At 52.0% G+C, this 18,871-nt stretch overlaps 2 protein-coding genes across 9 annotated transcripts in view; one reads left to right on the top strand and one right to left on the bottom strand.

The window, feature by feature from the left end:
* Positions 1-18,871, bottom strand: part of LOC115637192 (zinc finger protein 436-like) — a 346,365-nt gene that overhangs the window by 159,573 nt on the left and 167,921 nt on the right. The window lies entirely within an intron of this gene.
* LOC115637191 (zinc finger protein 485-like) lies at positions 20-13,559 on the top strand. Of its 8 annotated transcripts, none has more exons than XR_003997196.1 (5): positions 20-233; positions 1,817-2,039; positions 2,679-2,767; positions 3,776-3,902; positions 12,924-12,964. XR_003997196.1 is itself a non-coding variant. In XM_030538200.1 (4 exons), the coding sequence occupies exons 1-4, from the start codon at positions 155-157 to the stop codon at positions 4,731-4,733; spliced, it is 375 nt and encodes a 124-aa protein (XP_030394060.1). In that variant the 5' UTR covers positions 23-154; the 3' UTR covers positions 4,734-4,743. The 8 variants fall into 8 exon arrangements, 4 of the variants coding, with proteins under 4 accessions (XP_030394060.1, XP_030394061.1, XP_030394062.1 ...); XR_003997199.1 differs by having other exon boundaries at positions 21-233; positions 1,817-1,959; XR_003997198.1 differs by having other exon boundaries at positions 24-233; positions 1,960-2,039.

The raw sequence follows: 18,871 nt of genomic DNA, 5'->3' as shown, positions 1-18,871 counted from the left end.
TCTCCCCGCAGCGGAAGTGATGTCAGCGAGGGAGGCGGAGCTGGAGCGCGAATGCGCGCGAGGCGCTGCGATTCTGCCTGGCCCGTGCGGGGCCGTTGGAGCCTCTCCCGGGCCGGAGAAGGGTTTGTAACCTTGGAGCACTGGGCATGCGCAGATGGCGGCGGGAGAGACCTTCATTAACCGCCCCGTGCGCAGCCCAGGCTCCGCCCCCGCTGCGGAGCTGCAGCCTCTAGGTACTGGAGCGAGTCGGGGGGGCGGGGCAGGATGGTGACTCTGCCCTAGTGGTCGAGATGGGGAAGGAGGCAGGGACCCGGCATCTCGCAGCGCCGAGATCTGCTCTATGGGGCTGTGCCCGCGGATGGCTCGGAGCTGCTGTCCCTGCCTGAGCCCAGCGTCCCCTGGGGCCCGACGGGGGGGACCGGCCCCACTGGGGTCCCTGCATGGGGCGCCGGGAGGTGGTGAAACCGAGCGGGGGGTCCCGCGGGGAGACCTGGGAAAGGGGCGGGTGGAAAGTGTGCTTGCAGCCTGGACATGGTTGGGGGGAGGAAGAGCCGGTGACCCCCGAGGAGCGTAGAGAGAAGGGGGAGCTGAGATCCCCTCGGATTTATCGCTGCCCCCTCCCATGGAGGCCTCCCCCATCCCCTTTCTCTCTAGGGAGCAGCGAACAACATCCAGGGTGACCCCCCACCCCCAAATCCCTTAGAAGTTCCCTGTTCCCCTCCCCCAATTATGCCCCATTTTCTCTCCATTTCACCAGTGTCCAGCTCTCATTGTGGCTGGTGGGGGCTCTGGGGGGTATCTGAGGTCCCTGGCCAGGGACTCTGGGGACTGGGTGCCAGGGAAGATCTGGCGGGACCCTGAATGGGGTTGTGGGGGTATCTGGAACCCCTGGCTGTGAGCTCTGGGCTCCAGGTACTGGGAGGTGTCTGGGGACTGCTACTAACCATGATTCTGCTCCCTGAGATCAGCTTGTGCCAGAATCCTGGCTCCAAGCACTGCCAGACAGCCCCCAGCCAGGCCCACTCACCCTATAACTTTCTATCCACTTATCAAACACTGTGAGGTGAAATCACAGATTTTTCTTTTCTCCCCCTTGAAAACTGCAGGAATTTCCGGTCCCCATAGGGAATATTCATGCCCCATCCCCTGAAGTCCTTTTCCTAGGTCTAGGGGGTGAGGGAGGTGAGAAGGGGGTCAGCACTGGCACACGATGGTCTCTTCCACAGCATTCTGGACTCATTCTTTCTGAAATCTGGTTTCATTGAGAACATTGTTAATCAGGCCACGTCTACGCTACAGCATAAAATTGAAATTATTAAAACCGGTTTTATAAAATCGATTTTATGCGTCCACACTAGGGCACATTAATTCGGTGGTGTGCATCCATGGTCCTAGGCTACCATTGATTTCCGGAGCGGTGCACTCTGGGTAGCTCAGTAAAAGAATGAGACCAATAACTTCGATTTCCATCCACACTAACCCTAAATCAATATAGTAATATCGATTTTATGGTTACTCCTCTCGTTGGGGAGGAGTACATAAATCAATTTTAAGAGCCCTTGAAATCGATTTAAAGTGCCTTGTAGTGTGGACGGGTACAGCGTTAAATCAATTTAACACTGTTTAAATCGATTTACCGCTGTAGTGTGGACCAGGCCTCACAGTTGCTGCATAGAAAGACAAGGAGTGACTCCAGATGGACAGTGGGGCAAATGAGATCAGTAATTCTCACTGTGAGGAGGGTCTCTCATTAGCTGCTCTCCCCAGAGAGCTAAAGGAGGAAAGCTGCTCAAACACTCTGTCCTTCTCTGCTCAGGATATTGAGATTCAGCTTCCTGGGTCAGATGCTGCAGCCTCCATTGTAATCTGGGAGACCAGGCTTAGTAGCTGCTGCTCCCCCAGCAGGAGTTCTGTGCTGAGATGTGACCTTAATTAAAGCTACTTCTCTGCCCAGCCCAGGTGATGACCTTTTCCAGTTTGTACTAGCCCCTTGGGGCAGCTCTGGGCCTTGTTAATACGAATTCTACCACAGACTCCAGGTAACTGAAAAACCTCAGGGAAAGTGCTGGGGACTAGCAAGAAAGTGACTCTATACAAACAGCTTCTCCTCCCATTAGCAATTGCCAAGAGAAAATCCAGCCATGAGAGAGCAAAGCCCCCAGGAATGGGAATTTCCCAGCCAGAGGAGCAGGGAGAGAGGACAGGGGAAGGAGAGACTGAAAGGGGCAGTGGGAGAAATGAGTGGGGGGAGAGATTTCCAGCTCTCTAGTCCACCAGACACAGGTATTGCAGCATCCCTGGGCAGAACCGCTTTCCAGTGAACAAGAAAAGGCTCAGACAGAGGAAAAGCCAGTTCCTGACTCCATATTCTCCCTACCTGGGGCCAGTGTCCAAGGGAATCCCCCACAGTGGCTCCTTTGGTTCTGCTCTTTTCTAGCCTTGTGTTCAGAGACTTTGTTACGGGGTGAGAGGAGGGAGAAGGGAGTTTAAAAATGTGTCTGTGGGCTTAGCCTGGCAGGAGGGGCCAGGTCTACACTGTAATGAAGAGATCAAGCATGTTCCCAGCACGGCAGAGTCTAGGATGTCTGTCTGGAGGGAAAGGGCCTGGGGGAATCGTGATGTGAAATTAACTAAAACCTGTTCTGAAACCTCCACAACTGCCCTTTTCACCCTCCCAGGCTGCAGAATGACGTCCATGTTTCGCTCCAGCTCATCCCATCCTCCCATGGGAGAGGGAAGAGAAATGGCTCCAGAGGAGCCTGTTCAGGTAGGGATTATCAGAGGGTTGCTGGTGGGTTTCTGCAGGAAGGAGAAACAGCAAATACACCGGAAATAGGAAGGTTTGCACAGTCTGGTTTGGAGATTGGAGCTGGGCAGGAAATGCACAGGGTGGAGAAAGGGAGGAAGACAGAGTGTGGCAAACCTGCTGGGAGTTGTTTATTAAGGAGCCTAGATTCTAGGAACAGACTCATAAGGTTTGGAAGTGGAAATGCCCTAATTTGTTAAACAGAAAATAACCCACCTAGACTTTGCTAGGAAAACTGACCATACTCGTAGTGCTGGAGCCTGACCCGACTAACAGCAGCTGCTGTGAGATATGAAGAGGGCACCGACGAGTCAGGCTTAGGGGAGATTCCTCTCCTCATATCGAGCTCCTCGCAATGGGGATGGTGTTGGGCTTCCTACTAGGGAGCTCTCCTCTGATCTGGCTATGGCCTCCCTCTCCTCTATCAGTCTGTGGCTAGTAGGTATGTGATGGGTCTGCTGGGAGAGACAAGGAGCTCTCGCTTTGTCCCCTCATCCTGATGCAGGGATAGGCAGCCTATGGTACGTGTGCTGAAGGTGACACGTGAGCTGATTTTCAGTGGCACTCACACTGCCTGGGTCCTGGCCACCGGTCCGGGATGCTCTGCATTTTTATTTAATTTTAAATGAAGCTGCTTAAACATTTTTAAAACCTTATTTACTTTACATACAACAATAGTTTAGTTATATATTATAGACTTATAGAAAGAGACCTCCCGAAAACATTAAAATGTATTACCAGCACTCAAAACCTTAAATCAGAGTGAATAAATGAAGACTCAGCACAGCACTTCTGAAAGGTTGCTGACAACTGCCCTGGTGTTTCCTGGATGCTCTGAACAGGGTGGGGGTTGGACTCTGTTGACTGCAATCCACCCAGAGCTTCCCTTTGATGGGCTCCTCTACCCCACAAATAGTGAGGCTGTGAGTGGGGCAAAAGGTACTGAGTGTTGGACTCTTGCTCTTTCAGAGGCCAGTGACCTTTGAGGAAGTGGCTGTGTATTTCACCGGGGAAGAGTGGGCTCTGCTGGACCCTGCCCAGAGAGCTCTCTGCAGAGACATCATGCAGCAGAACCATGAGAATGTGACCTCACTGGGTAAGGATTTCAATCCTCTCCCTTCTTGGTAGGGGAAATTAAGAGTGAAGTTTCATGCCAGCCTCGCAATGATATCTCTACTTTGTCCTGTTTCAGTATCACCCCAATATGCCAGTGACACAGAGGACCCTCCCCTCCCCCCTGCTTCAGAACGCTTTGGGAACAGAGCACAGGAACAGTATTGCACAGTGTCAAATAGCTCGTATTTGCTCAAGTAAAATGGGGGGTTAGGTCCAGCATAATGAACAGAAGATTCCTACCCCTGCCCTTCTCTTCAAACACTGAGCCTACTCCCCCCAAACCAGAATGTGCTTGGGGTGTGAGAGGCAGGCTGCTGAAGTCAGAGCTGCTGGGCCAGAGTTACTTATCACACAGATGCTCAGGGTATGGCTACACTTGCAGCAGTACCGTGCTGGGAGTTAAACCTGCCTTTGTACAGCTGAGTAGGGAAAGCGTGGCAGTCTGTCCACATGGACAGCTGACAGCGCACTGATGTGGCCACATTTGCAGCATGTGCAGCGGCATTGGGAGTGGTGCATTATGGGCAGCTATCCCAGCATTCAAGTGGCTGCAGCATGCTTTTCAAAAGGGGGGTGGGGTGGGGTGGAGTGTGACAGGGAGCGTGGAGAGAGAGTGAGTGGGTTTTTGGAGTGCTGAGAATGTCAGCACTCTGCCTTGCAAGTTCCGACCCCCCACCCCCACCCCTCACTCACTGAAAGCAAACAGCAGCGGGTTTTTTTTTTTCTCACAGACCAGAGAAGCAGCCGCTCGCCAAAATGGACCTCCCCCCCTTCCCCCCACACGCCGCCTCTCTCCTCAAGCAAACATTAGCTGTGGGTGTTCCAAAGGGAGCCCCCCTGCCTCCCTCTACTCATTCACAGCAAACAGTAGCTGTGTTTGGTTTTTTGTTAAGCAGCTCCCGGAGCCCGGAGTTCACAACAAAACAAAGAGAGGCATCACAACAAGACAAGGAGAGGAACCTTCACCTAAAAGGATTATGGGGAGTTCTTCTTCGAGTGCTTGCTCATATCGATACCAATTAGGTGTTGTTGTCAGAGGTGTTGTCAGATGCTACTGGTGTGGTGCTCTGCTCTGCTCTCTCCTTGTTGGTATCACTCGGCTGCATGCGTGTGTTCCCTCTTGTGCTGCCCCAGCTCTGCACAAATAGCTGACACAGCAGACCCAAAGGGAACCCCCAATGACCACAGAGTCTAGTAAGGTACGAAGGCACGTCGGCCAGGTTTATTACCGTATTGGACACAACGATAGTTCCCCCTAGATTGTTACTCTACAGGGCATACTACTAATATGTGCCCACGATCAATGGACTTGGCTCAGTCAGTGGCGGGACTTTCCACTGCCCCCTCGGCCGGACAAAGACACCGTCTCAGGGATGCATTCTTATACACAGGTACAAACAAGTTACACATCACTTCTGACGTATTGAGGTGCAACCCCTCTAAGTAGTAAGGTGCCACCTCTCACCTTGTACATGTTGGTTTGAACAACACAACTCTATCCATCATATTACCCTTTTGCCCCCCTCATTGGGATGGGTCAGTCTGTTCCTTGTTATCTGTGTGGAATGTGCAAGTACGTGAATGTTCTGATCTCTAGTGTTCAGTACCTTTTAGCCCTTTCCTTACCAGCTTCTGTGAGCAGAGCCTGCCTCTGGCTCACAGCTTAACTTTGCTTTATGTTAGCAAAGTCTTGACCATTACTTTAGCTCAGGTCTCAGGCCTCATATTGGGCCTTTATCAGGGCCTTCACTTACTACAGATGTGTGTGCCACGTGCACGTTCATTGGAAGATTTTTACCCTAGCAACACTCAGTGGGTCGGCTGGGTCACCCCCTGGAGTGGCGCCATTATGGCACTGGATATATACCTGTGCCAACCCAACGGCCCCTCAGTTCCTTCTTACCACCCATGATGGTCGTTGGAACTGTGGAGTGCAGCTTTGCTGATCTCCACTTCCCTAGCTTACTCGTTCTTTACTGTTAATTGTCTTTATAGTTGGAGTTTTTACAGTTGTAGTTAGTGTTAGTTGTTGTGTATATATAGTTAGTGTATATAGTTGAGGGGGGATTGAGGATTAGCCCCTTTCCTCCACCCCGATGCCGGGCTCATGCCCAGGACACCGGGATTCAAACCGTGCTCGGCGTGCCAAAAGCCGATGTCAATAGGGGATCCCCACGGCTGCTGCCTCAAGTGCCTAGTGCAATCCCGCCTTCCTGAAAAATGCTGCATCTGTAAGTCATTTAAACTGAGGACGAAGAAGGAGTGGGACTTTCGACTGAAACAGCTCCTCGTGGAGGCGGCTCTTAGCCCTGCAACGTCGGTGCCAAGTGCTCAACAGCCTGCATCTATGAGGAGCACACCTTCGGCTCTGGACCACTCCGGTACCACAAAGGAGCCACGGCACCGACCGTCACTGGCACCGACGTCTGCTAGGCACCGCTCCCTGTCCCTGCGGCCCAGGAAGCAACACAGCTCTCAGGCTGCTTTGGCACACAGAAGGAGCGCCTGTTGACGACGGATCGCCCGGCACCGTTATCTGCCACGGCACCACCGAGTGTGGCACCACAGGGTGCGGCACTGTTGATTCCGGTCCCACAAGGGCTATTGAGTCCGGTGCTCAAAATCTCCCCGGCTCACGCGGTGGTCGAGCTTGCTCTCCCATCCATGCCGGAGGCCTTCTCTACGGCACGGGATTTAGCGCGGTCTCCATTATCGCGATCCCCTCAACCCCGAGCACCGCCGGTGTGGGTCATCCAATCTATTGGCAAGCCTGCCTTGCTGAGGCCGCCCTCCATGGGAGCCGCTGAGAGGCATTGTTCAAGATCTTGGTCATGCCGCCGATCTTGGTCACGCCGCCGATCCCAGTCCCAACGCAAATAGCAGTCCTGGCACCGCTCTCCATCGCGGTACTGGTCGTACTCGCAGCACTGCTCGGCCTCCCGTTCACCTGCCAGATACTCATGATACTTATCCGACTCCCAGCACCTTTCACGGCACCGCGCATCTCGCAGCTGCTGCAGGCGAAGAGACTCGAGATCCTGGTCGACCTCCCGGCACTGCTTCGGTCATAGGTCCCGGTCTCCCTCGCTATACCGTTACAGCTCCCAATACCGTCCCCGGAAAGACCAACCCCGAGATGTTTCTCCCTCTCAGAGTCTATCAGCACCACTTTGGCCGTCGAGACACACCTCAGTGTCATCACAGGCTGGTAGCATTTCCTGTCCATAGGATCGTGACTCGGATGTCCCCAGCCATACTTTCCTGAGAACCAGAGCCACGAGCAAGGACCCCATCAGTGGTCTTTCTGGACACTGTGGGCGTACCACCAAGCCCAAGGTGTTCCCTCAGTTGCACCACGGTGTGCCCCGTCAGAACACCGGACACTAGAGGCAACCATAAGCCGCCCCCCACCCCCCCCCGGGTACGGATGAGGCTTCAGTACCCCCTGCAGACACCCAGGTCCCACCTGAGTCTGATGCCGCTCCTCAAGAACAAGAGCCCCCTCAGGACCCTCTTGTCCCTAGCCTCTCCTCTTCCTCCTTGCCAGACGAGGCTGTGGCAGGAACATCCTCCTCCAACCCTCCCCCAGTTGATCTAAGGACACATCAAGATCTCTTGAGACGGGTGGTGCAGAATATGAATCTGCAAATGGAGGAGGTCCCCGAAATAGAGGACCCTGTAGTGGACATCCTATCTGCAGACGTACCTACTAGAGTGGCCCTGCCGTTATCCACACTATTCAAGCAAATGTAGACACCATTTGGCAATCCCCAGCCTCGATCCCCCCCACAGCCAGGGGAGTAGAGAGAAAATACATGGTACCCTCCAAGGAGTATGAGTATCTCTACGTACACCCACTTCCTTGCTCCCTAGTAGTTCAATCGGTAAACGAGAGGGAGCATCATGGCCAGCAAGCTCCTGCTCCTAAGTTCAAGGAGGCTAGGCACATGGACCTCCTAGGCCGCCAAATATATTCTGTCGGGGGCCTTCAACTTACGGTGGCAAACCAGCAAGTCCTCCTAAGTAGGTATAACTATAACACATGGATGTCCTTGGGGAAGTTTATGGAGCTTCTTCCCCAGGATTCCCACCAGGAATTTGCGTCCCTGCTTGAGGAGGGTAACAAGGTGGCGAGAACCTCTCTCCAAGCTTCTCTGGACATAATGGACTCTGCGGCGAGGACTTTGGCATCAGGAGTGACGATGAGGCATATCTCCTGGCTCCAGGTATCAGGCCTTCCTCCTGAATTACAAAAACTATTCAGGACTTGCCCTTTGAAGGCCAGGGGCTCTTCTCAGACAAGACTGATCCCAGATTACGAAGTCTGAAGGATAATCACATAATAATGCGCTTGCTGGAGATGCACACACCAGTGACCCAACGCAGGACCTTCCGGCCCCAGCCTCACCGTACTTACTCCTTGCCTAGGCCACGACAGGACTTCAGCAGAAGGCGTGGCCGAGGGAATCGATGGAGGCAGTCTTGCCCCCAAGGGGGGCAAAATCAGCCCCCTCCCAAACCACCGGCAGGGCCCAAACAGAACTTTTGATGGGATGCCCGAGGACGGCCCACCAGTTGTTTTCCCTGATCCTTCTCCTTTCTTTTACAACCGCCTCTCCCATTTCCTCCCTGTGTGGTCCCACCTAACTTCAGATCGTTGGGTCCTGCGCAGGATGGAGTTGGGATACCATCTTCAATTTGTTTCAACCCCACCTTCCCACCCTCCCTCCTCGTCCCTCTTCAGGGACCCCTCTCACGAGCAATTCCTCTTACAAGAGGTCCAGTCGCTCCTAACCATTGGAGCCCTAAAGGAGTTACCAAAAGACTTGAGGGGCAAGGGGTTTTATTTCTGATACTTCCTAATCCCCAAGGCAAAGGGAGGTCTACGACTGATCCTAGACCTGCGAGAACTCAACAAATTCATGATAAAGTTAAAGTTCCACGTGGTATCCCTGGGGACCATTTTCCCATCTTTGGATCCCAGAGACTGGGATGCTGCCCTCAATATGAAGGACATGTATTTCCACATCGCAATTTACCCACCACACAGACGGTACCTCCGTTTTGTGGTCAACCATCAACATTTTCAGTTCACGGTCCTTCCATTTGGCCTTTCCACGGCTCCGCGAGTATTCACAAAATGCATGGCCGTAGTCGCCGCCTCCCTCCAGCATTGTCGGGTGCACGTTTACTTGTATCTCGACGATTAGCTCGTTCGAGGGACCTCTGAGTCATAAGTGAGGGATCACCTGTACATTGTCAAAGACCTCTTCAGGAGCCTAGGCCTGATGGACAACATAGAGAAGTCTACTCTGATACCCATGCAGAGAACAGACTTCATCGGTGCGATTCTGGACTCCACTCTGGCCAAAGCCTGCCTGCCTCAGCCTTGTTTTCAGGCGATGGCTACAATTATTCAAAGCCTCCAAACCTTCCTGACAACTTTGGCTCGCGCTTGTCTCAGCCTACTTGGTCACATGGCCGCCTCCACCTTCGTGACCAAACATGCCAGGCTGCACCTCCATCCATTTCAAACCTGGCTTGCCTCAGTATACTGGCCGTGCTGGGATAGCCTGGACTCGATACTCACTATTCCCTCGAATGTTTTATGCTCTCTAACCTGGTGGCTGACTTCCACCCTAGTTTGTGCAGGGATGCTATTCCACCCACCACAACCTTCAATGGCCCTAACCAGGGACGTGTCATCTGTGGGTTGGGGTGCCCACCTCGAGGGCCTCCACACTCAAGGTATCTGATCAGCTCAAGAACTAACCTTACACATCAATGTGTGGGAGCTGAAGGCAGTTCGTCTAGCATGCCGGGTGTTTTGAGAGCATCTCCAAGGCCATTGTGTATCAGTGTTCACGAACAACACAATGGCCATGTTTTTACATAAACGAGCAGGGCGGAGCATGCTCCTCCATCCTTTGTCAGGAACCCATTCAGCTTTGGGACTTTTGCACTTGATCTGTCTGGTAGCGTCCTTTCTCCCAGGAGTTCAGAACACTCTGGCGGATCACCTCAGCAGATCCTTCCTGTCTCACGAGTGATCAATTCATCCGGACGTCATCCATTCTGTTTTCCAGAAGTAGGGTTTTCCCCACATAGACCTCTTCGCCTCTTGCAAGAACAGGAAATGCCATGTGTTCTGCTCCTTCCAGGGGCACTCCCTGGGCTCCCTCTCAGACACATTCCTGATACCGTGGACGAACCATCTACTCTATGCCTTTCCACCATTCCCGCTGGTCCACAGGGTCCTCCTCAAGCTCCGCAGGAGCAGCACCCACCTGATCATGATCGCTCCAGTGTGGGTGAGGCAGCACTGGTACACCATGTTGTTCGACCTCTCAGTGGCAGACCCAATTCCCCTACCACTCTGGCCGGATCTCACAACTCAGGACTTCGGCAGACTTCACCATCCAGACCTGCAGTCTCTTCACCTTACAGCATGGTTAAGCCGGTCCGAGTTACATTGCTCTGTCTCGGTCCAACAGGTATTCTTGGGCAGTAGGAAGCCTAGATTGACATATCTGGCCAAGTGGAAGTGTTTCTCCTGCTGGTGCGCTCAACATAACACTGTCCCCATGTAGGTACCAGTTCCTACTGTCCTGGACTACCTCTGGTCCCTGAAAGAACACGGCTTAGCGGTCTCTTCCATAAAAATGCATCTGGCAGCCATCGCCACCTTCCACCTAGGGAAAAATGGGCAATAAGTCTTCTCTCACCCCATGGTTTTGAGGTTCCTCAAGGGCTTGGAACGTTTGTACCGACAGGTTAGACGCCCTCCCCCTACCTGGGACCTCAGTCTGGTTCTAGCCAAGCTTATGGGTGCTCATTTCGAATCACTAGCCGCCTGCTCGCTGCTGTACCTCTCCTGGAAGATGGCCTTTCTCATCGCTGTTACTTCGGCAAGGCGAGTATCTGAGCTTCAGGCCCTGACACCGGATCCCCCGTATATGGTGGTTCATAAGGACAAGGTACAGCTGCGACCACACCCCACCTTCCTCCCTAAGGTGGTGTCTGCCTTTCATGTCAATCAAGACATCTTCCTTCCAGTCTTCTTCCCGAAGCTGCACTCATCCTGTTGGGAACAACAGCTGCACTGCCTGGACGTCCACAGGGCTCTCACCTTTTTATATCGAAAGAACAAAGCCCTTTTTAAAGTCTCCTCAGCTCTTTGTAGCGGTGTCAGACCGGATGAAGGGCCTGTCGGTTCCTCCCAGCGAATTTCATCTTGGGTGACATCTTGCATCCATGCTTGCTATGATTTGACTCGTGTTCCAGCTAGCCACCCCACTGCCCATTCTACTCGGGCTCAAGCTTCATCTGCTGCCTTCCTGGCCCATGTTCCCATCCAGGAGATATGTCGGGCAGCTGCTTGGTCATCGATTCACACCTTTGGACTTTTGCACCAATATGTAACGTGACGCAGAGATGATACAGCATTTGGCTCAGCAGTTTTACATTCTGCAACATCTCACTCCGACTTCACCACCTAGGTAAGGCTTGGGAGTCACCTAATTGGAATCTATATGAGCAAGCACTCGAAGAAGAAAAGACGGTTACTCACCTTTGTAACTGTTGTTCTTTGAGATGTGTTGCTCTGATCCATTCCAAACCCACCCTCCTTCTCCTCTGTCAGAGTAACCGGCAAGAAGGAACTGAGGGGCCGTTGGATCGGCAGGGGTATATATCTGGTGCCATAATGGGCCACTCCAGGGGGCGACCCAGCTGACCCACCGAGTGTTGCCAGGGTAAAAATCTTCCAACAAACGTGCACGTGGCGTGCGCACACCTAATTGGAATGAATATGAGCAACGCATCTCAAAGAAAGCCAGTTACAAAGATGAGTAACCGTCTTTTTCCGGAGGTCAGTCACTGCGTAATAAGGTTACTCCCCGTTTACACTGGAGCACCAGCATCTCAGCCACTCTGCAGCAGCTGTTATTCCTCTCGGGGAGGTGGAGTACCTGCAGCGCTGTAGCCACGGAGATACAGCGCTGTATGTGCCTTGCCAGTGTGGACAGGGAGTGAGTTACAGCACTGTAAATGGCTTTATTGTGCTGTAACTCAAGTGTAGCCAAGGCCTGAGTGCCCATTCTCAAGAAACTGACCAAATGCTTCACTGAGGCTACTTAGGATCAAACACATTGATTTACAAGTACATAGCCAATATTCATAACTTCAAATACAGGATTGATACACACATACAGACAGCATAATCATAACCAGCAAACTACAACCCTTCCATAGAGACCCCACTGGACCTCCTCTGTACAAGACCTGGTGCAGCCATAGGCCCCTGGTTGCAGCGGTGATCTATACGGTCACAGTTCATGTCAATAACGTCACAGTGGGCACTTCTGAGGGGGCTGGTCTGGAAGTGGGAAGGGGGCAGGAAAGTCAGAAGATGGACGAAGGGAGGGGGACAGGGTGTGATAAATCTGCCGAGATTTGTTTCCTGTGCTGCCTGGATCCCAGCACCAGCCCCCTACGGTTTGTGGGTGGGAATTTCCTAATTAGTCAAGCAGGAAACAACCCCGCTGGATGGGGCTTGGGAAACTTACAACCTTTAGTACTGGAGCCTGAACCTACTGGCCAGAGGCAGCTGTGAGATATAAAGGGGCACCCACCAGTGAGGCCCAGGGAAGACACCCCATCCCCTCCCATCCGGCTGCTGGCAGTGAGGAGGGTGTTGCCATTCACACCAGGGAGCTGTCCCTGGACCCTGCTGGGGGCTCCATCTCCTGTCTCAGCCTCTGGCTAGTAGGTGAGTGAGAAGTGTGAAAATGCCGGCCCCATCTCTCTGCTGGGAGGAGTGAGGGAGACAAAGAGCACCCCTCCCCTTGATGCTTTCTGGCTGCTGTCATGTGATGGGATGTAGGTGGAAGTATGCTGCCTGCCTGCCTCCCACAGCTTCCAAGTGATTGGCCCCTCCCCTGTGAACAGTGGGGTTGTCAGTAGGCAGCAGATACTGAGTGAGGGGCTCTTGTTCTTTCAGGGGCCAATGGCCTTTGAGGAGGTGGCTGTGTATTTCAGCGAAGAAGAGTTGGCTCTGCTGGACCCCACTCAGAGAGCTCTCTACAGAGATGTCATGCAGGAGAACTATGAGAATGTGACCTTGCTGGGTAAGTATTCTTGTCCTCTCGGTTATTAGAAGGGGAAAGAAGAGTTGAGATTCACAACACCCCACAATGCGACCTCTACTCTGCCCTGTTTTTGCAACACTGCAACAGGCCAATGGCACATATATTAGGGGCTTGGCTACACTGGAGAGTTGCAGCGCTGGTGGTGGCTTTAAAGTGCTGCAACTCACTCACCGTCCACACTTGCAAGGCACATACAGCACTGTATCTCCCTGGCTACAGTGCTGGCTGTACTCCATCTCGGCCTGGGGAATAACGACACCAGCGCTGCTCTGCCAGTGTGGCCACCAAAAGCGCTGTTATTGGCCTCCAGAGGTATTTGGAGGTATCCCAGAATGCCTGTTCAGCCACTCTGCTCATCAGTTCGAACTCTGCTGCCCTGGCCTCAGGTGACCCGCCCTTTAAATGCCCCGGGAATTTTAAAAATCCCCTTCCTGTTTGCTCCCCAGGTGTGGAGTGCAGTCAGTGAGTCTTTCCAGGTGACCATGCCTCCACGCACCAAACGAGCCCCAGCATGGAGCAATGGCGAGTTGCTGGACCTCATCAGTGTTTGGAGGGAGGAAGCTATGCAGTCCCAGCTGCATTCCAGCCGTAAGAATTACGATACCTTTGGGCAGGTATCAAGGACCATGCTGGAAAGGGGCCATGACCCGGACACGCTGCAGTGCAGGGTTAAAGTGAAGGAGCTGCGGAGTGCCTATTGCAAAGCCCGCGAGGGAAACCACCGCTCCGGCGCTGCTCCTACGACCTGCCATTTTTACAAAGAGCTGGACGCGATTCTTGGGGGTGACCCCACCGCCAATCCAAGGACCACGATGAACACTTCAGAGCCGGGGAGAGGAAGGAGGAGGAGGAGGAGGGGGGAGGAGGAGGAAGAAACCGAGAGTGAGGGTACTGGGGTAGGGGGAGACACCCTGGAGTCCCTGGAGGCATGCAGCCAGGAGCTCTTCTCAAGCCAAGAGGAAGGTAGCCAGTTGCAGCAGCCGGTACTTGGTGGAGGACAAACAGAGGAGCGGGTTCCTGGTAAGCGGGTTCTATTTTCAGCATGGAAATTTTTCGGGAGAGGAGAGAGGGTTCCACATGCATGCATGCGTGCCTAGATGTGGAATAGCAAAGGGTGGGGGGGACCGTTGCTGCACACAAGCAAGCTGCATAGGGCCCAGGGCAGAATCTGCATTGCTGTGGAAGACCCTCCCGCTCTTCCCAGGTGACCCGCAGCAGCAAGATATCTTCCAGGATCAACTGTGGAAAATGTTGGGAGAGTGTTCAGTGTAGGTGCCCCCTGCAGCTGTTTGCTTTCCCCAATGCACAGAAACCCTGAGGACAGTACAGCCCTGAAGCAATCAGTCCTCCTTGCTCACCATTTCGGGGCTCCTGTGAGTTATGTGCGCTGTCTTTGGTATGGGAAAATTATGCTATTGTGAAGAATATTACTCCTTCACTGTGTGGGAATAGCTGTCTGAGATATAAACAATGCTGCCTCTGTTAAGTGTTGCCTTTTTTGCCTTTCCGCAAGCAACCTTGAGTTCTCGGCTGCCCGTGTTAACAGCACAAGACTCCAAAACCTCCGGAAGAAGCCGCGAAAAAGCAAAGACGACGTGCTGCAAGCAGTTATGGATCACTCTGCCAGAGAGAATCAAAAAATGCAGGACTGGAGGGAAAGGGAAAGCAGGATCCACCAGAAAACCACAGCGGCCAGGAAGAAAAGCACAAAGCAGCTGATAAGCATCCTGGCGCACCAAGCAGACTCTGTCCAGATGCTTGTAGCCATGCAGGCAGATCATTACTGCGCCACACCCCCGTCCCAAGGCTCTTTCCCTTGTGCTCCAACGTCAACTCCAAACCCCCTTCCCCAGCATCCAGGTTCTTACCACCACCAGCTGCCTCCAATACCTATACGTTCACCAACCAGCCCTGAGAACTACGACCCTTACCCTCTGCACTCAACCCCCATCACCATGCAGCATAGGCATCCTGAAGTGCAGCAGTCATTGCACAGCACTCCAGACAGGACATATTCAAATCTCTGACTGTACAGTTTCCCACCCCACCCCCCTGCCCTTTTAGGCCCCCAAAATGTTGTGTGTCTGTCAATAAAGTTATTTTCTTTTCAGTACATGAATTCTTGGCTTTGAAAACAGTCTTTATTATTGCAGAAAGTAAAGCTACCTTAGCCTAGGAAAGAAACAGGCATTGCAGATCAGCTTAGGAAAAACAAATTCCTACTAACATTGTAACTGCTGCACTTCACTCCCGTGCAAGCTACCAAACTTTACTGTTGGTTTTCAGCCTCAAATTCCTCCCTCAAGGCATCCTTAATCCTTGAAGCCCTGTGCTGGGCCTCTCTAGTAACCCTGCTCTCTGGCTATGCAAATTCAGCCTCTAGGCGTTGAACCTTGGAGGTCCATGCCTGACTGAATCTTTCACTCTTCCCTTCACAAATATTATGGAGGGTAAAGCATGCGAATATAAGCACGGGTATGCTGCTTTCCCCCAAGTCCAGCTTCCCATACAGAGATCGCCAGCACCCCTTTAAACGGCCAAAAGCACTCTCCACAGTCATTCGGCACCAGTTCAGCCTGTATTTGAACTGTTCCTTGCTGCTGTCAAAGCTCCCTGTGTACGGTGTCATGAGCCACGGCATTAATGGGTAAGCGGGGTCTCCAAGGATCACAATGGACATTTTGACATCCCCTACTGTGATCTTCCAGTCTTGGAAAAAAGTCCCAGCCTGCAGCTTCCTGAACAGGCCAGTGTTCCGAAAGATAGGTGCATCGTACACCTTTCCTGGCCAGCCTGCGCCTGGAGAACCATAAAGAAATACCCCTTCCGATTAACGTACTCGGATGCTAGGTGGGGTGGTGCCAGAATAGGAATATGAGTCCCATCAATTGCCTCTCCACAGTTAGGGAAACCCATTTGTGCAAAGCCATCCACAATGTCCTGCACATTCCCCAGAGTCACAGTTCTTCTTAGCAGGATGTGATTAATGGCCCTGCAAACTTGCATCAACACGATTATAACGGTCGACTTTCCCGCTCCAAACTGGTTTGCGACCGATCGGTAGCTGTCTGGAGTTGCCAGCTTCCAGATTGCAATAGCCACCCACTTCTCCACCGGCAGGGCAGCTCTCAATCTCGTGTCCTTGCGCTGCAGGGTAGGGGCGAGCTCCTCACACAGTCCCATGAAAGTGGCTTTTCTCATCTGAAAGTTCTGCAGCCACTGCTCGTCATCCCAGACTTCCATGATGATGTGATCCCACCACTCAGTGCTTGTTTCCCAAGCCCAAAAGTGGCATTCCACGGTGCTGAGCATTTCCGTGAATGCCAGAAGCAATTTAGTGTCATACGCATCAGGTGACTCGTTATCATTGTCAGACTCCTCATCACTTTGGATCTTAAGGAATAGCTCAACTGCCAAACGTGATGTGCTGGTGAGACTCGTCAGCATATTCCTCAGCAGTTCGGGCTCCATTTCCCACAGAAATCGTGCCGCACAGAAGCCATTGAAAGAGGCAAGATGGCGCCAAACGTGGATGGAAAAATAGGGATTGCTGGGATGTGAAGTGATGCATCATGGGGCGTTGGGACAGGAAGCAGAATGACCCACATCCTCTGCCCCATTCCCAGAACCCACAGTGCCAAAATGGGACGAAGTTCTCTATGGGATAGCTGCCCATAATGCACCACTCCCAACACCGCTGCAAATGTGGCCACGCTGCAGCGCTGGTAGCTGTCAGTGTGGCCACACTCCAGCACTTTCCCTACACAACTGTACGAGGACAACTTTAACTCCCAGCGCTGTACACCTGCAAGTGTAGCCAAACCCTTAGAATTCTGTCCATAGGCAGGTCCCTGCATACCTTGATGAGTCACAAGGCGTATCTGCCTTCTCTCAATGGGTCGATTGTATAGATGATGGTCCTTAACAGGCCATCAAGCAGGCTAGGGAGAACTGACACCAACTTATCTGGCTAGGGTGTTCCCTAGAAGCATAGCACAAGTTTGAAATATGGGCAGCATAGAGCCAATATTCAAATGTCAACTACAAGAATGATACACATCTAGAGATAGCATAATTCTAATCAGCCAATCATAACCTCTCCATAGACCCCTTACATGACAACCTTTCTACAATATTGGCTGCAAATATAGAATAGTGTTCGCAACGGTGATCTATACAGTTTCAGATTATGTCAATAATGTCACAGAAGACACGGCATCAGTGAGACTGATATTGGAATTCTGCCTCCAGTTTTGATGTCCTCATTTGAAAAAGATGTGAAATTGGAGCTGGGGCTGCAAGCTATCAAGGAAAGTGGTGGGTTCTCCATCTCTTGATGTCATTTAATTAAACTAAATGCCTTTCTGGAATGTGTTTGCCCCAAAAGTAGCTATTGTCATACAAGAGGCCTGTGATATGCAGGAGGTCAGATTAGATGCTTTAATGGTCTCTTCTGGCCATAAAGTCAACTAATTTCTGAAAAACTGAGTGTAGCATTGGGGGCAGCATCTGATGTTTTCCTGTCTAGCTGGCTTGCTTCCTAGAACGAACACTCCTTGAGTGGGGTGATCCACAGGGAGTAGCTCAAACCTCCAAAGTGCCTGTCCAGGGGAAGGACATTAGCACAGCAAGGGAGAGGTGTGGCAGTGACATCACAAAGGCCTTTTGCAGGACCTCACACTATTGGTCAAAGGTGATGGGGAGGTGGTGACCTCACAGAGCGATGCTGACATAAGCCAGGCAGGACAGGGGCAAGGGGCCAGGGAAACCTCAGAGATTCCTGTGGCTTTGCTTCAGCAAGTCTCCTTCTCCAAGTCTCTCTTTGAGGATTGCGAGAGTATTCGGGTTTACGGACGTGAGCACCAGGAGGAACCTGTTTTGAATGTTCTCCTTCCATTTTAGTGATTTTACTAGAAAACAGCCATCCCTGTTTAGAAAGTAAGAGCCTCCTCGAGGTTTGAAACCTGTTCAGTCTGATCCATCTATTGACAGTTGAATTCTAGGCATGGAAAATACGAGCTTAAGGAGGCAGAATTTTATTCCCGCACCTGGGATTTTGTCCCTTGGAATCACTGGGGACATTAGGGTTTGTCCTTTTGGTTTCATCTTTTCCTCCATCCATCCCTCCTTTTCTCTTCATTTCTTGCTTCTTTTGTCCTTTCTCCTGTTCCCCTCCCAACACCAGGAGAGGTGTGTGTGTGTGTGTTGTGGGGGAGTGCTCTGCAGCTCCCACTCTGGGAGGTCCACCCAAAAGAGTGGAACTGAAATAGTGCTTGGGCAGTTATCCCCACCAGTGACCTGGGCCATCCTTTGGGCTCTCTGGTGAGAACCCTCAGCCTCCTGTCCTCAGCCTCTACCCTGATTGGCTGAGCAGGGGCTTATTGACAGGGAGGAGACTCAGGTCCTTGTTCTCTTTTAAAACCAAGGAAATAAGTCATAACCACTTATATGTTTGATGAATTTTGCTGCTTCTCTGCATTAATGGTCTCTGAGCAGTTCATGATTCTCTCTAACATTGCAGTTCTCCTAAAATACTTACTGAATAATTACTGTGCACTGTTGTTGGTCTGGAGCTCATCTGAGAGCACTTTACTCAGGTCATTCAGTGTCTGAAATTCAAAATCTGATGGTTAGTTTGAAAATCAGGGCTCTTAGGTCCTTTTCCCAACTCTGCCACTGACTGGCTGTGTGACCTAAGACTTGTCAATTCTCCTTTCTCAGCCTTAGCTTCTCCCTCTTTCAAGTAGGGATACTAATGATCTGCTCCTACCTAACTCACAGTGGGTGGAGGATGGGTATC

The sequence above is a fragment of the Gopherus evgoodei genome, chromosome 19 (genome assembly GCF_007399415.2).
Source record: "Gopherus evgoodei ecotype Sinaloan lineage chromosome 19, rGopEvg1_v1.p, whole genome shotgun sequence".
Taxonomy (NCBI): Eukaryota; Metazoa; Chordata; order Testudines; family Testudinidae; genus Gopherus; species Gopherus evgoodei.
The sequence above is the reverse complement of the archived record's forward strand: the minus strand, read 5'-3'. Positions and strand labels throughout refer to the sequence as shown.

Excerpts from the sequence above, each read along its gene's own strand:
- LOC115637191 (XM_030538199.1), top strand. The coding sequence starts at position 2,582 with ATGTCTGTCTGGAGGGAAAGGGCCTGGGGGAATCGTGATGTGAAATTA. Across the intron at positions 2,768-3,775 it reads CTCCAGAGGAGCCTGTTCAG|AGGCCAGTGACCTTTGAGGA; the intron begins GTAGGGATTATC and ends TTGCTCTTTCAG. Across the intron at positions 3,903-4,653 it reads TGAGAATGTGACCTCACTGG|ACCAGAGAAGCAGCCGCTCG; the intron begins GTAAGGATTTCA and ends TTTTTCTCACAG.